The following is a 17929-nucleotide window of genomic DNA, read 5'->3' on the forward strand; positions in this document are numbered from 1 at the left end:
ACTGAATCCACTTCCATTTGTTGGATTCCTGGGAATTATTTGAAGATTCTAGAAGTATAGTGATGGCTGAAGCCAAGTATGGGCTAGTCAGGAGAGTGCCTCCTTTCTTTGTGCCTTATTCTTTTTATACTTCTAAATTCCTAGGTTCACTGCGAGGCCTCTTGTACAGACCATCTTTGAGGGTGGAAAGGCTACATGTTTTGCATACGGCCAAACAGGCAGCGGCAAAACACATGTAAGTGACTGGCTGGCTGTCTTCTAAAGGCCTCCAATATCTCAGTTTAGATAAACTGATTAAAGCACATTTGGATATTTAAGGTAAATAGCCTTTCATCCAGCAATTGGATCTTTGTTTTTGATCGTCCTTTGAAATGATAATGGAGAGAGTTCACTTACCTTACCAAGAGGTGAGTTAGTAACCATTAAAACTTCAGCAAGCGAATAGCTGCTTCCTTTCATATTGCTGAGAAAGTAATGAGGCTGACTCTGGCAATGTTGTTTAGTGGTTGAAGACCAGGACCAGGCACTGCTGACTTGTAATCCTGGCTCTGTCACTAACCTCAGGCAAGTCTCAATCTCTCTGCCTTCATTCCCCAGCTTGTGAAATAGGGTACTAGCGCACTCAAGAGGTGTAAGGATTGTTTGTATCATATTTTGAAGATGTACACTTTAAAGGCTCTCTGAACTCTTCCAGAAATACTTAATACACTTACAAAAATAAGCCTCTTCTCATACATGGTGTAATGATGCTGGTTCTGGCAGGACCCAACTGAGAGTGCCAATTCAGGACAAATTGCTTAAAGCAGGGCAGTTACAACCCAAGGCTGGGGTTTCTATGCACACCAAGGCAAATCAAACCAGCCAAACAGGGAAGACTTTGGTTTTACCCCACTGGCTAACCACAAGTCACACAAGCAATTCCCGTAGACACTCCAGTTTCCCAGTATCACCACCAATGCCACTTGTTATGGGGACAAATGGTTATGAAAACCAATACCCTAATAAAAGAAAGTTTCTCTCGATCCCAAAGGACCAAGCCCCAGACCCAGGTCAATATACAAATCAGATCTTACCCACAAATCACGCTGTTGCCAATCCTTTAGAATCGAAAATCTAAAGGTTTATTCATAAAAGGAAAAAGATAGAGACGAGAGTTAGAATTGGTTAAATGGAATCAATGACATACAGTAATGGCCAGGTTCTTGGTTCAGGCTTGTAGCAGTGATGGAATAAACGGCAGGTTCAAATCAAGTCTCTGGAGAACATCCCCAGCTGGGAGGGGTCTTTCAGTCCTTGGTTCAAAGCTTCAGTGTAGCAAAGACCCTCCACAGGTACGAAGCAGGATTGAAGACAAGATGGAGGAGCTGCAGCAGCTTTTTATAGTCTCATGCCATGTGGTCTTTCTTTGTTCCAAAGACAAGCTGTCCATCCCATGGCCTGGAAAAACCTCAGAGTTCTGTCCATAGACATGTCCCTGCATACCTTGCTGAGTCACAAGGCGTGTCTGCCTTCTCTCAATGGGCCAGTTGTATATCTGAGGGCCCTTAATGGGCCGTCAAGCAGGCTAGGTAGAGCTGACACCAACTCGTCTGGGGGTGTCACCCAGAAGCATAGCACAAGTTTGAAATACAGACAATATAGAGCCAATACAAAAATGATACATGCATACAGATAGCATAATCATAACCATCAAACCATAACCTTGTCTTAGACACCTTATTTGACCCCCTTATTACAAGATTTGGTGCCACTACAGGACCTTGGTTGCAACCATGTTCTATATGGTCCCAGTTCAAGTCAATAACGTGACACATGGATACCCCCTGATCTGGATATTACTTGTGGAGTGGGCAGATCTTCACTGCTGTGAGTTAGGTATCTTAAGCTTTTCTCTTTCACTTCAGACTTTCTGCAGCTGTTCTGTGGTATCACACTCTGGTCCTGGTTCACTGCCTCCATCACACCAGCTTTTAGGTTGGGGAGACCTTACAAGTGTGGACATTTTTTTGCCTACAGGATACTCAATACTAGACTTTCAGTAACTGGAACCTGTTTTCTTCCCCTGTAGCTTTCCAGTCACTGGAACGAAGTCTGAATTTCTCTCCCTTCAGGTCACCTGTCAGAGTAGCCTAATACACCGCCTTGTGTGTGTTTTTTGGTAATGATTTTCCCCAGGTCATGTAGCAAAGTGTTTTAACTCAAACCTCTGATTGGTTAGTGCCAGTTGATTAGACAAATGACTAATCCTGATGTAAAAGATGGATGCTAAAAAGGTCCAAAAAGTAGCCTAGGAATTGTCTTATGGCTTGTTGTTTCCCATTGGTGTTACCCAGGCATGCAAAAGGAGTTGTTTTCTTTGCAACTTTTTTTATTCCTATAATGGAGGTGATCCCTGGTTGTGGCCACTCCCTATATACCTTACTGATTGAATCCTATGGGCTCATAAATGTTTACACCTATAAAATATCAGGTTTATTTAGCTTCATCTAAAAACTTCCTGGTTATCAGTTTGATGCTGCTATGGTCCAGCAGCACTGTCTGATTTCACAGGCAAAACGCTTAGGCCACTTCCATTAGCATGGAATGGGCAGGTCTGTCCCAGTAGTGATGTTCAGCTAAGTAGATTCTACTCGGAGACCTAGATACAAATTATAGGTAGGAAAACTACATTTTTTCCATTTTTGATCACTGATCCAGGATCAGAACTAGTGCTGGAAAAGATGGCTGCTTGTGGAAGGACTTGTACTATACATTGAGCCCTGGCAGACTAAGATACTGGATCTTGTTAGGCTAATGGTTTATATTAAATAACTACAGTTCCAGGCTTTAGAGGGTGTAGTGTTGATAACTGTTACAGCAATTAACATCAGCAGCTACCTTAGTTTTGTTGGAACTGAAAGCAGCGTGGACGGATGAGCAAGATAGTAGTCACAGTGACACTAACATAAGGTTTTGCCAGGTTTGGAAACACAGTGAATTCTGCCTTTTCAATGCCACATGGAAAATTTTGCTATCTTGGAGTGCAATTTTTTTGCTCTCTGAACAGAGGAAGCCAGGTTACTTTGCCAAGATCCCAAATTCTTGCTTGTAGATAAATAGTTGGCTGGAACTCATATGATTTCCCCTTACATTTCATGGCACCTAGAGGGTCCCTTTGTCCCTGGTCAGGGGTTTCCAAACTTCTTGCTGGTATGACCCCATTTTAATGAATTTTATTTCTTTCCAGGACCCCAGACAGCATGGAGGACACAATTTTGTAGAGCAAAATGGTGCCCTCCACACGGCGTGACCTCTCATGCATCGTATATGTGCGCTACATACATGCGCTACAAAATGGTGTCCTCTGCACAGTGTGACCTCACACACACTATATACATTTGTGAAGTCACTTGGTGCAGAGCAAATAGTGTCCTCCACACATTAGGGATTGCTATGACCCCATGTGCTGATGACATGACTGCACTTGGAGTGGGGTTACCATGTCTGGGTTTTCCCAACATTTCCTCTTTTTTGATCCTCAACCTTTTGTCCAGGCTGATTTTTCAAATAAAAGGAGAAACATCCAGGATCTTTTCACAGTAGACATTGCAGCTCAGAAAGAGCTGGCTCCGCGTCCTGAATGATGTTTCCCGCTGCATCCGCAGTTGCTGGATCCTACCCACCCTGGCTCTGGCTTCCAGCCTTGGGAAGGGGGAGATGCAGGGAGGTGCTGACAGACAGCTGTCGCTGCATCCCAGTCTTGCTCCAGACACAATGACAGGGAGCGACATTGCCTCCCACCTCGAGAGTGAGGCCAAAGGCATCCCCCCTACAGTGTCCTTTTTTTGGGAACTTGAAAGATGACCCTAATTTGGAGTCGCAACCCACAGTTTGGTAACTACTGTCCTAGGTGCTGGAAAAAACGTGGTTGTCACACTGACTAGTTCCAAACATTCAGAATGAGTTAACACAATTACATCAAGCTTTTTATCCTGAATTACATGGCATAGCGCCATGTCTAGTTAGTCCATTGAGATCACAGGCTGTTCATGTGGACTCTTTTTTCCTAGAATATTGTTAGAACTACAGTTGAGTGATAACCTGACTTGCTTGGACTGCACCTCTATAATGGCTTTTTTTTTGTAGACTATGGGAGGAGACTTCTCTGGGAAAACTCAGAATGTCTCAAAGGGGATATATGCTTTTGCATGTAAGTTGACTCTTCAAGTTTTCTAATCCAAGTTGTATATAGTATTTTTCCTTCATAAAAGACTTTACTATATAGATGTATGAGAAGTTATTGAAGTCCATAAGGCCTTTATTTTAAAGTTCTTTATGAATAAATATTTAAAGAATTCCTATAAACCCTGATTATCATGTGTTGTTCCCAATAAGCAGTGATAAATTTAGTTGCAATAGTTATGTAAATCACCAACTATAGATATTACCCAATATATAGCTTCTGTATATAATGGTATTAACACTAATTTTTATTAGAGCAAAAATAATTTAATCAAGATCAAAACACTCTCTGAGACAGAGTGGTTGGTTGGTTGCATAGGGTATTGCTGGTTCCTAACAAATTAGTAGTAAGAGCTTGGCCCTAAAGGAAAGCTTTGGGTTTTTTTGGGGGGGTTTTTTGGGGGGGGGTGGGGGGAGTGGTGGAAGGAGTTGGATTTACTTTTGAACTCTCCCTTTCAAAACTAGAATCTTCCTCTATTTGCTGAACTGTACCTGAAAGTTTCCTTGTCTAGGAATCCCAACTAACGCTTTTTTGTTTTTTAACAAGTGATTCAAAGCTACAGAGGATTGCAATGTTCTGCAAAGTTAAAACTTGACTGTATTAACCAAGCCAGAAAATAAAGTCATTGCTCACTGATAACTTGAGAAGTAGAAGCTCACATAATCCCTTTCTTTTTTTCAGTCCTAATGAGGACACAGCTGAAATCAGATTCATTTGGAGGAGTCGTCTTGTACAGATAACTCCACTACTATCTGGCTGGGGCAATTGTCATTCCAGCTACTAGATACTATAACTGCCTTGCTGTGAAGAATTTTGGAAGGGGCAGAGTCCCAGAGGCAGCTGAAATTGTTGTTCTAAAATCTGGTTAGGTCATGTTTTTTTCTTCCTTTCCCCATCAGCACGAGATGTCTTCCTCCTTCAAAGCCAACCCAGGTACAGGAATCATGACCTGGAGGTCTATGTGACATTCTTTGAAATATATAATGGAAAGGTGAGATCTTGTGTCTTGATTTTAGTCTGAGTTTTTTGACCATGCATTTGATACATGGTACGATTTTATTTAGCTATCTGCATGTCCTTGCTGGAACATGGGCCCTTTGTGCCTCTGGTATTGAATTGGAAAGTCTGGGATATGCATAATTCATGCTGTGTACCTCTTCTTTAAATGAGGAAACTGTGAAATAGGTGTAGGCAGGGGCTCTCAAACTTTTTTACTGGTGACCCTTTTCACATAGCAAGCCTCTGAGTGTGGACTCTTCTCTTCTCTCCCCCCACCCCCCTTTATAAATTAAAAACACTTGTTAAAATATATTTAACACCATTATAAATGCTGGAGGCAAAGCGGGATTTGGGGTGCAGGTTGACAGCTCACGACCCCCCATGTAGTAACCTCAAGACCCCCTGAGTGGTCCCAACCACCAGTTTGAGAACCCCTGGTGTAGGGGATGGTTCTTTACTTGTGCATCTCCATCTCCTTGCTCAAATACAGGTGTTTGATCTCTTGAATAAGAAGGCAAAACTCCGAGTGCTTGAGGATGGAAAGCAGCAGGTCCAAGTAGTTGGCCTCCAAGAAAGACAAGTCAGCTGTGCAGATGACGTGATCAGAATGATCGAGATGGGCAGTGCCTGCAGGTTTGTCTCCCTGCGCTTCTGCTTCCTTAATGTGTGTGATGTTTGTTTTTTTTTAAGCTTTCCAGCCTTTTATTTCCTATTACAAGTCTCTATAGGGTATCTATAACCAGGCTTAAAATAAGGGGCAATGAACTTTGTCCCCCAATAACAAGCACATGCCTTAGCACCTTGTCTTTAAGGAAAAGAAAGAAAATCAGCAGTAGACCAAATCCCAGAGATGGGAAAGCATGGACATGGGTGTCTTGCAATAGGTTTTAAACATGGCTAGCTCATGCATAATATTCAAAACCTATCAAGGTAACTGTCTGGTTAACAGAACCACGGGATGTCTGTGGTGCAGCACCTGTGCACTACAGGATTCTGAGTGGGAGGCAAGGACTGTCTGATGCTATTTGCTGGTCATGTAACACATCCGAACTCTTGAAGGCTCTTCTCATATCACGGTTGAAAAACAGTGGTGGCAGCATGGTTGCGCACTGCTGATTCCACACCATGTGGTGGCTTCTCTGTGAAGCTCCCCTCTCGTAACTAGTTGAGTTTTTAGAGAAGTTTTTCCTCCAACTTATAAGAGTTCAGTAGCAAGCAGTCTTGTCATGACTCTGAAGAGGCTAGAAGTGCAATACAAAATTTATTTTAGGGAAGACCTTGTGTGTCACACTGAATGTCTGCATTGATCTACCCTAACCCTTTCTTAGTCTAGAACTCCCTAAGCACATTCAACTTACGTTGACTATTTTTTTTTTAAACCTTTCCAAACTCTAATACTTCCTACAGTAATATGTTATGAAGAGTTTTTGTCTCCCTAAAGGTGGGAGGGGAACTTTTCAGGCAGTAGATGGTAATGGAGATCAGGGGAGGGTGGGGTTATGAAGGTAGTTTATCTGCCATCATACTAAACGTCCACACCCATATGTGACACTTCCTTGGCATGCCCAGGATTGTATGTCACCTTTTTACCTCCGACCTCTGGCATGAGGGAGTTTATCTTGTGGTAGCTGGGTGTCAGCTCTTGAACACAACCAGCCTTTCAGCCATTCATGCTCTCCTCAGGACTCTACCAGTCCTGTTTTGCTTTACAGGCTATCAGGTGCACCTCAGAAGCATCTGCCTGTAGTGTCTGGCCCCTGTCACTGGCTACACACAGTAGTTACCAAGTCTGCTGTCTCCCAAAGGGAACAGTTGTTTGATCTAATATAGGATTCACACTTCGCTTAATACTACAACGCTGAGATGTAGTTATAATACAAAAAAGAATCAGTTTATTTAATAAAGAACAGAGATTCAAATGAGTAGTTGAGTAAGAATATTAAGATCAGGTTACAAATAAAATATCAAATGCAATCCTAAGTCTACACTGATTTAATAGGAAAGGTAACCGTTAATCAACTAGAGGTCCTCTCCAGAATTCACTCTGACAGAGTTGCTGAGTTTTCAGTCATAACCAGGGTCCAGATTTTCATGAATCCTCCTTTGTCCTACAAAGGGGTTCTTTTCCCTTCTTCAGTAAATCTTTGAAATGTGTCCTTTTGAAATGCACCACCCAAATAAGACTTCTTCCCAGTTGCTTGTTCTCTGGTATGCTAGTGCTATGTTGAGTTCATATCCCCTCCCCATCAGCCTGTTTTTCCTGTTGACTCTGCACGCAAATGGGGCTTCCTTTATGTCAGCTTTACCATGCTTAATTTACATTGTACAGAGACTTTTCTTCCCTTCTGTCTGGAAGAGAATTTGTTTTTCCCTTTGTTTAGTTACAGACTTTATGGCATAGTATCAGTAGGCTCACACAATTTATCATATAGAGTGAGTGCATACATTTCACAACAATAGTGACAACCAGTGTGTCATTGGCTTTCATCTGATACTGCACAAGACACTTCTTGGATAAATGCTATGAAAGCAGTGTGTTAAGTGTAGTGGGTTTGTCAGGCCTGATAGGAGTTGCTGACAGAACAGAGAGCCCTTTGCCAGCTGGCATTGAGGGATTCTTAGGATCACATCATATACTTGCTGAAAACATGTATCGCTGCCCTGTAGCAAACCAAATCTGGACCTGTCAATCCTCCAGGGGTTAATAATTAACATATACTTAAAAAATCCTTTTAAGGATTTCAGAGCATCTACAGTGCATCAGGCAGCAGTTTGGGAGAAGTTAACTGCTGGACTGACTTGACTGGGTAGGTGGCAGGGGTCTGGTACCCAAGTGTAAATGGTACTAAACAATGGGTAAACTGTACCAAAATAGGGAACCTGTTTCATCTTACAGTGGAAACATGATATGGCATGAGGTGTGGTCTATTCCAGGATAAAAATGGTAGGGAAACTGAATGTGGGCTATAAGGCTTCAAGAGAGGGCAGGTATCATTCTAGGCATTAAATACCTGTAAGGAATCTGAGTAGTCAGTCAGAGGCATTCTAGGTAGGAAAGCTGATTCTGTACCCTGAGACATCTCTAATTGCTGGCAGTGAACCCTCAAACTACAAAACCTCAAGGTCAGACTTCTGAGGTACAGGGGTTGATGTATTTCCTGTTGCTAGCTGGGGTTGGTGGTAACACTGCTTTCTGAAGCATTTCTCTCCATGCAGTCTGGAAAAATATTCCTTAGTACTAGTGACAGCCTCCATATACAGCTTCAGAGTCTCTTGAAGAGATAATGGGAGTGTCTGCAAAGGAGTATAGCAGAGAAGGATTAGGGCTTGATTAAATCAAGCTGTGGAAATAATGGAATTATTTTTTTAATTCAATTGGATTAATGTCTAACAGTGGGGTTTTTGATTTTGTTAATAAAACTGAGCAGATAAACTAGACTTTTTTACTGACTTCATTTGTGAATAGATTATGAATGTTCTTGCATAGTGCTGGGGGAGCTAGGCATGAAATATGCTTTGTGACATCTAAAATTGTAATAAACTTCATCCATGTCTCTGCTACAGGACATCTGGACAGACCTTTGCGAACTCTAGCTCCTCACGATCACATGCCTGCTTCCAAATCATACTACGCAGAAGAGGGAAACTACATGGCAAATTTTCCTTGGTAGACTTAGCTGGAAATGAGAGAGGTGCGGATACTTCTAGTGCTGATCGGCAGACACGCATGGAAGGGGCAGAAATAAACAAGAGCCTTCTGGCTTTGAAGGTAGAGTAACTCAGAGCAACGTCAATGTTAATCAGCAAAGTTTGGATGGAAATGACCTATTGGCAATGCAGGGCTGTTCCTTACAGGATGCTTTTTTAGTCTATATTTTTTAAAAATGGACCATCCTCAAAGGAGCCCAACTCTTTACATTGAAAGTTATGCTGCATGTATTTCCATTCAGAATCCTTTTGTCAGGAATCCAATCGCTTAAACCTTGTCAGCCCAGAGACTGCTATAACAATTCTCTGAATACCCAAGAAGTCTATTTAAAAGTCTAAGCAGTTAGACAATCATAAGGTGTTCCTGAAGAGTCAAATAACTAAAAGTTCTGAGGCAGGGGCCATATCTTCCTTTGTGTCTGTATAGCACTTAGCAGAATGAGGCCTTGACCCTGCTTGAGTCCTCTAGGTGCTGCTACAATAGCTCATTATTAACTAGCTCTTCGAGTGCTTGCTCATGCCGATTCCATTCTAGCTGTGTGCACGCCTATGTGCATGGCTGTTGGAGATTTTTGCCTTAGAGGTATCCATAGGATCGACTGTGGTGCCCTCTTGAGTGCTGCGCTCATGCATTGGTATATTAGGCGCTGTTGGCCCTACACCCCTTCAGTTCCTTCTTATCGCTCGTGGTGGTTAGTCAGAACCTTGTCCTTGGCTAGCAGTTTTGTCTTTTTCGACTTCGAGCCTTAGGGCCTTGCAAATAATTTTTTTATAGTAGTTTGTGTTAAGTAGTTGTTAAGTGTAGTTAGAAGTTAAAGTCCCAACGGGGATTTCTGCTTGGACTACAGCAGGTCTGTGGCTGTTAGTGACCCCCAGAGCAGCTGCCTGAAGTGCTTGGGGAAGTCGCATTTGCAAAAACTTTCGGCCCAGGACCAAGAAAGAGCACGACATCCATCTGAGGGCCCTCCTCATGGAGGCTGCTCTCCACCCGGTTTCTGAGCCTTCCCGGCCGGACTCTACCCCTAGTACCTCGGTCTCGGTGTGCAGTCCTTCCTTCCTTTTTTGCGAGGAAAATTGATTCAACAGCTAGTCTTCAGTTTCATGTGGTGAACCACCAGGCTCTCTTGGGCAGATACAGTTTTAACTCATGGGACTCCCTTTGTAAGTTCAAGGAGTCCCTGCCCCAGGTCTTGGCCCAGGAGTTTGGCACCCTGGGGGGGAGAGGGTATGGCGGCGGGAAGGTGCTCCCTTCAAATGGCATGGGAGACGGCTGACTCGGTGGCTAGGGTGGCCGCATTGGCGGTGGTGATGAGGCACAGCTCCTGGCTTCAGACCACTGGCCTGTCCCAAGAAATGCAGGCCTCAATTCAAGATCTCCCATTTGATGGGAATGGCCTCTTTGTGGAACAGACTGACTCATGGTTGCATGGCCTACAGGACACTCGGACCACCTTCACTCCTTGGGTCTGCATATGCTGCAATTGTCGAGGAAGCAGTTCCGGCCGCTGCCACCAAGGCCTTGGCAGGCTCGACAGGGCCTGCAAGGAGAAGGGATAGAGACGCAAGCTTTAGTCATTGCCACCCTTCCTCTTCCCGCTCGCTCACACAGCCCGGCCCACCAAAGCATCCCAGGGGCCAGAAGCACTCATTTTGAAGGTGTGCTTGAGAGCGACGCCCCAGTCAACTCCCTGGATCCACCTTGTTCTTTTCTTAAACATCTTCGTCCCTACCATTCAGCCAGGTCACAGGTCACCTTGGACCGCTGGGAGTTAGAGATAGTATCTCAGGACTATATCCTGCAATTCTTGGCCGTCCTTCAGGGACCCTTCTCATGAGCAACTATTTGTTCAAGAGATCGAGAACCTCCTGTATATGGGGGTGGTGGAGGAGGTCCCTTGGGACATGAAGGGACAGGAATTCTACTCCTGCTACTTCCTAATCCCGAAAGCAAAAGTGGGGCCTCAGACCCATTCTGGACCTGCGATGCCTCAACAAGTCTCTCAGGAAGTTGAAGTTTCACATGGTCTCCCTGGCCTCCATCATCCCCTCCCTGGTGTAGTAGGAAGAGAGCCTGAGACGTAACCCCTTGTATTAGAGGCCTGGTATGAGGCAGGACCTGCTCACAATCTGGCAAAAAGAGGGCTGGTATTGCAGAAATACACATTCCTAGAAGTCCTAGTCAGAGTACTCACGAAAAGACATCCCGACATTAAGTGGTACCAGAACATCCCAATATCAAGGATGGTACAAAAACATTCCTCAAGGATAACCAGAACACACTGACCCCTCCTAAAAGATAAGGTCAGGATGACAGTCTGTAAGGGAGACGTTTTGATCGAACCAACATGTACAAGATGATGGGTGATAACTAGCGATGTCAGGGGGCAGTAACTATGTCAAAGGGGCCGTACTAACTTGTTTGTATTGGGGTGTAAAGATGTATCTCAGAGGGATTATCTTTGTCTGGCTTTAAGGAGGAACGGAAAGTCCCGCCATTCACTGAGCTGGTCCATTGTTATTGGCATACGTGTATTAATGATCTGGTAGAGTCTGCAGGATACTAGTACCGTGCTTTGTCGACAATAAACCTGGCTGGGTGCCTTTGTCCCTTAACGGAACTTGTGGTCCATTGGGCAGTTCACTTGAGGTCTGCTGTGCCAGCTGTCTGCATAGAGATGACCCTCCCCTCCTCTCCCTCCCCCCCCCCCCACTGGTGACCCCCCGACTACTGATCTGGTAAGTAAACAAGCTGTCCTCTGTTGGAATTGTGATCTAACATATTTTAAAAAAAAAAACAAAAAAACCACAAGCTAGGGAATCCCTTTAACCTCTCCCTACAAATCCCCTGTTTTGTTTTTTTTTAAAGGTCAGGAGGCCTCCACCTGCATGTTAGGGATCCCGTCCCTCCCTGGGACCTGAACCTCGTGCTGTCACTGCTCATGGGTCCTCCCTTCAAGCCTCTAGCTCCCTTTTCCTCCTCTCCTGGAAAGTTTCTTTCTTGGGCGTGATAACATCCGCCTGTAGGGTCTCTGAGATTAGGGCGCTTACTTTGTAGCCGCCCTATATGGTGTTTTACAAGGACAAGGTCCGGCTGCGGCTGCACCCAGTGTTCCTGCCCAAGGTAGTTTCACAGTTTCATACTGGCCAACTTACCTGTCTTCTTCCCAAAGCCTCATAAATCGGAACAGGAGTGCAAATTGCCTGTCCTGGATGTTAGGAGGCACTTGTCTTCTACATCGACAGGACTAAGCAGTTTCGCAAGTCAACACTGGTGTTCATTGCGGTGGTGGACAGGATGAAAGGTTGCCCAGTGTCTGCTCAGATGATTACATCCTGGATCATGGCCTGCATCCGCTACTGCTACGAGCTGGCAAAAATGCCTCCATGGGTGACGGTGACTGCCCACTCGACTAGGATGCAGGCTTCAGCGGCGGCCTTCCTAGCCCAGGTGCCAATTCAGGATATCTGCAGGGCTGCTTCCTGGTAGTCTGTTTACACTTTCACGTCTCATTATGCGCTTACCCAGCAAGCCTGAGACGATGCTGGCTTTGGCAGAGCAGTGTTGCAAACCGCACGACCATGAACTGAGCCCGCCTCCAGGGATACTGTTTGAGTCACCTAGAATGAAATTGACATGAGCGAGCACTCGGAGAAAAGCCGGTTACCTACCTTTTGTAGCTGTTGTTTTTCGAGATGTGGTGTTCATGTCCCTTCCATTACCTGCCCTCTTTACCCCTCTGTTGGAGTTGCCAGCAAGAAGGAATGGAGGGGGTGTAGGGCTGGCGGTACCTAGTATACAGACGTATGAACATGGCACTCAAGAGGGCGCTACAGCCAACCCTGTGGAGACTGCTAAGGCAGAAATCTCCGACGGCCACACGTGGGCACACGCGCACCTAGAATGGAAATGACATGAGCAACACATCTCTAAGAACAACAGTTACAAAAGGTAGATAACAGTTTGTTTGTTTTTTCCTGGAACTATTCTGTGGAGACTTGTCAACCAAGATGGCAGACATTACATTAATGGGATCTATTTTGCCCCTCCAGGAATGTATCCGAGCACTAGGTCAGAACAAATCTCATACACCTTTCAGGGAAAGCAAGCTGACCCAGGTGCTGAGAGACTCATTCATAGGGGCAAACTCCAGGACTTGTATGGTAAGTGTAAATGCTTTATGGGCACCTTAAAATGCATGTTCTAATTCTCTATCAATTTATCAGCTTTGAGGTTCATAATACTTAAAGTGCAGGCTAACTCTGACAAGTGACTTCCTAGGTGACTGTGTGGTTTCATATTTGTCTTGGTGATTCCAGGTCAAATTGGATCATTTCACGAGTGAAAAGATGTTTTCCTTCCTTCCTTGCATCAGAAAGCTGGTTCTTGGCTGGTGATGGGCCAGGAAGGCTGTGCATTCAGGGTTTAGATATTGCTTTATAAATACATGAACCAGAAAGTCAGTGAAATCTGCTCCCCATCCCATAGCTTTACAATGAACTTTCTTGAGTCAAATCCGTGATGATTCTGAATAACTGTTAAGATCAGGTTTCAGAGTAGCAGCCATGTTAGTCTGTATTCGCAAAAAGAAAAGGAGTACTTGTGGCACCTTAAAGACTAAAAATGCTCAAATAAATTTGTTAGTCTCTAAGGTGCCACAAGTACTCCTGTTCTTTTTGTTAAGATCAGGGCCAGAGTAAATTGCTGAGTAGACTTGCATTTACTACTGAACGCTGACTGATACAGCATTTTACTCTTCTAGAACGTATCGGTGCCCTTTCAATGGCCCAAGTGAGCCAGTGGCAGCACTGGGAATAGAAACCAAGTTCCCAGTTTTAAGACGTTCTGTAGCTGTCAAAACTTTGTGCAATGTTCTTGGAATATTTTTGCTTTCTAGAGAGCCTTTGCCTTAATCCATCTTTTCAACAGTTTGGATGAGATGTCAGGCAAAGCATTTAGCAGTAAGCAAAAGCTTGACACATGCTTATTATCATCCATTTGTTTTCAGATTGCAATGATTTCCCCAGGTATGAGTTCGTGTGAGTACACCTTAAACACCCTGAGATATGCTGACAGGTAATGGCCTTTCTCACTTGTGAATTTCTCCCATTGCAATGGGGATCATGACTCGCTAACTCCTGAGCAAATGCTTTGTCGCCTGCCTTAGGTCACTCTTCAGAGCATCTTGGTTTTCTGTTTGTTCTGACTCCAGGTCAAATCTGCTCAATTAAAATGGGTTCTAAAAGTCAACTTGGAGCCTTCCTGGCTAGGGCATAATTACCAATAAGGAGAATGCATTGAAACCTTGGTTAATAGGTTTCCTACCTTTCAGGTTAGGATTGCACTTTAAAAATGACCTGAGAAGTGAAAACAGGATTTGTTCCCTCTTCTGCTTCTTGTAGTTGTATAAAAGCCAAAAGGGGAGGGTGGAGGGGTTTAAAAAATCTGCCTGCTTTTACCTTAAAAGAATCAGAAATGTGAAGTCTTGCCTTCCCTGGCCTGCTGTCAGCCTTGAAGAACTCAGATATGCCCAGGACATGCTTGACTATAGTTTTTCTTCCAGCTGTTTGTCAGGTATTAGTAAAATGAGTGTTTAATTTTAAGCTGCCTGGATACAAATTGCTTCACTTTGTATCCAATGTTGTACCAACTAGCACTTCAGGCTATTTTCAAGAGAAAAACCGTTTGGACAAGACCTGAATTTCCCTGGTAAGAAAATAAGCAAACTCTTTTGGAAAACCCAAACCTTTCAGGCCCTTTATGCTTTGTTGTAAAGAAACAAAAGGGCACAAACTGTTTCCTTGTTGCAAGTCATCAAAGGCAAACTGCAGAGTGAATATCTAATTTCAAGTTACATTAAATTTATGTACCAGCCAAGTTGTGTTGGGGTACTCTGGCAAATAATGCCAAATCTCCTATATGGTCCCATTTCCCTACAAAGCTGGCTAAAGGTACGTGTATCCCATAAATCTGTGTTAACTTGTCAGGCTGTTCAGAGGTCTTTTTAAGTTGTAATTGTTGGCTAAGGCATTAGGCAGCGTCAAATTTGGTTGGGAGATGTAGTTGGTAGAAGATCAGTAGCTGGTGATTGACTGCACATCTGATCAAAGTACTTTTTAGGTCCTGAATGCTACTGACTCTTAAACAGTAGACACTATCCCACAGACTTGTTCATGCTGCAGGATTGACACTAACTTAAATATTTACGGCTCCCGTTATCATAGTATCTGAGTGCCTCACAATCTTTAATATAGTTGTCCTTACAATGTCCCATTGAGGTGGTCGTACTCCCACTTCAGACAGGGGGAATGAGGCACAGAGACTGACTTGTCTGTGATCACACAGGAAGTCTGTTGCAGAGCAGAGAATTAAACCCAGGTCTTTGTAGTCACAATCTAATCCTAGCCACTGGGCTATCTTTCCTCTCTTCAGTGACTTGTTGAATTCTTATTTCTCTCTAGTCTGAGAAATGTAAAGTGCTGCATTCAATCTCATAAAGTGAGCACTGTACACTTTGTATTCTGTATTGTAATTGAAATCAATATATTTTAAAATGTAGAAAAACATCAGAACATATTTATAATTTAAATTGGTATTCTATTTAACAGTGCAATTAAAACTGCGATAATCACGACTTTTAAAATCTAATTAATTTTTGTGTTAATCGCTTGAGTTAACTGTGGTTAATTGACAGCCCTATTAGGAGCCACTAGGAAAGGAATAAATAATGAGAGAAAAAATATCATAATACCACTACATAAATCCATAGTATGCCCACTCCTCAAGTATTGCATGCAGTTCTGGGCATCCCATCTCAAAAAGATGTTAGAATTGGAGAAGTTACAGAGAAGGGCAATACAAATGATTAGAGGTTTAGGACAGTTTCCATATGAAGGGACTGGTTAGCTTAGAAAAGAGATGACAACTGAGGGGGAGGATGTGATAGAGGACTATGAAATCATAAATGGTGTGGAGAAAGTGAATAGGAAAATGTGTTATGTGAAGGTGGGGGGGAAGCCAAGAGTCAAGGGTCACCCAACAAAATTAATAGCAAGTTGTGAAAGCCAAAAGTATGGGTTCAAAAATACTAGATATGTTCATGGAGGATAAGTCCATCAGTGGCTATTAGCCAAAATGGTCAGGGATGCAACCTCATGCTCTGGGTGTCCCTAAGCCTCTGAATGCCAGATGCTGGGACTGGATGATGGGATGGATCACTTGATAACTGATCTGTTCTGTTGATTCCCTCTGAAGCATCTGGCACTGGCTGCTGTCAGAAGACAGGATAGTGGGCTAGATGGATCATTGATCTGACCCAGTTTGGCCAGTCTTATGTTAAACAGAAGCTACTAAAGTTGGACATGTTTAAATTAGTGGGTCCAAATAACCTGCAACAAGTTTTTGGTTTTGTGTTTGGTTTGTTTTTTTTTTTGGGGGGGGGGGGGGGGGCGCGCGGGGGTGGTGTTTTGTTTTCCCCCGGAGCTTGCTGGTCTGAGTTTTTTCAACAAGTCTTGGGGCAGTCCCAGAAAACGGGAAGAACGCTAATATTGTGTCAAGTTTTTAAAAGCATAAATGGGTTGACCTGGGTAACGATAGACCTGTCAGACTGATGAGGTGGCTAATAGGAGACTCCTATTTTTAAAGAATTAAAGGCAGGTAATATAACTAATGCAAATCAACATGGGTTTATGGAAAATAGATCCTGTCAAACTCACTTAATTTTTTTGAGATTACAAATTTGATTAGTAAAGGTAATAGTGTTGATGTAATATACTTAGATTTCCCTAAGGCTGTTTAAATGTCGTGCAGTATCAAGTAAGATTAAAAAAACAGAGCAGTACACATTAGCATGGTACACATTAAATGGATTAAAAACTGGCTAACTGATGGATCCCAATGTAATTTGTAAATGGGGAATGGTCTTTAAGCAGGTGTGTTTCCAGCAGGGTCCAACAGGCACCTGTTCTTGGCCCTATGCCATTTAACATTTTTTATCAATGACCTGGAAGAAAAAATAAAATCACTGAAAGTTTGCAGATGACCCAGAAATTGGATTGAAGTGGTAAATAATGAAGAGAACAGCTGACTAATTCAGAACGATTAGAATCGCTTAGTTAACTGGGCACAAGCAAACAATATGCATCTTTAATATGGCTAAATGTTAATGCATAAATCTAGTAGCAAAGAATGCCATATTTACAGGACGTGGGTGACTCTCTACTGGGAAGCAGTGATCCTGAAAAAGTTTTGGAAGTAATGATGGATAATCAGCTGAACCTGACCTCCCAAGGTGACACCTGCCAAAATTGCTAATGGGATGTTGGGAAGCATAAACAGGAATCTCAAATAAGAACAGAGAGGTTATTTTACTTCTGTATCTGGCACTAGTGCAACCACTGCTGGAATATTGTGTCCAGTTTCTGATGCCCACAATTCAAGAAGGATGACAATAAACTGAAGTTCAGAGAAGAGCCTTCAGAATGATTCAAGGAGCTCAAAGGATTAGAAAAAAATGCCTTAGTCTATCATTTTAACCTATTTAGTTTAACAAAAGGAAGGTTAAAAGGTTACTTGATTACAGACTGTAAATATCTATGGGGGAAAATGGGCTCTCCAATTTTTCATGGAAAGGTCTAACATGATCCAGTGGCTGGAAGTTGAAGCTAGACACATTCAGACTGAAAATAAGGTTACATTTTTTTTATTGGTGAGAGTAATTAACCATTGGAACAGTTTACCAAGGGTCGTGGTGGATTTCTCCATCACTGACTAATTTTAAATCAAAATTGGATCTTTTTTTAAAAAAAAAAAAAAAACTGCTCTAGGAATTATTTGGGGGGAAGTTCTCTGGCCTGTGTTATACAGGAGGTCAGACTAGATGATCAGAATGGTCTCTTCAGGCCTTGGAATCTGGGGGTGGGGGAGAAATCCCACTGATGCAGAACTTATCACTTTTGGTTGATACCTGATGTTAAAGCTGAGGCACCTACTCTCCACAGGTT

The 17929-nt window shown here is 43.2% G+C and overlaps 1 protein-coding gene across 2 annotated transcripts in view; it reads left to right on the forward strand.

Annotated features, from left to right (window-relative positions):
- The window catches only part of KIF2C (kinesin family member 2C), a 49035-nt gene that overhangs the window by 22741 nt on the left and 8365 nt on the right, over positions 1–17929 (forward strand). For both annotated transcript variants that reach the window (XM_077823847.1, XM_077823848.1), the window contains 7 exons: positions 145–235; positions 4126–4189; positions 5122–5213; positions 5712–5854; positions 8786–8990; positions 12980–13090; positions 13936–14003. In XM_077823847.1, the coding sequence (XP_077679973.1) occupies positions 145–235; positions 4126–4189; positions 5122–5213; positions 5712–5854; positions 8786–8990; positions 12980–13090; positions 13936–14003 (774 nt within the window). The remainder of the gene's footprint in view (positions 1–144; positions 236–4125; positions 4190–5121; positions 5214–5711; positions 5855–8785; positions 8991–12979; positions 13091–13935; positions 14004–17929) is intronic.

The sequence above is a fragment of the Eretmochelys imbricata genome, chromosome 8 (genome assembly GCF_965152235.1).
Source record: "Eretmochelys imbricata isolate rEreImb1 chromosome 8, rEreImb1.hap1, whole genome shotgun sequence".
NCBI lineage: Eukaryota > Metazoa > Chordata > Testudines > Cheloniidae > Eretmochelys > Eretmochelys imbricata.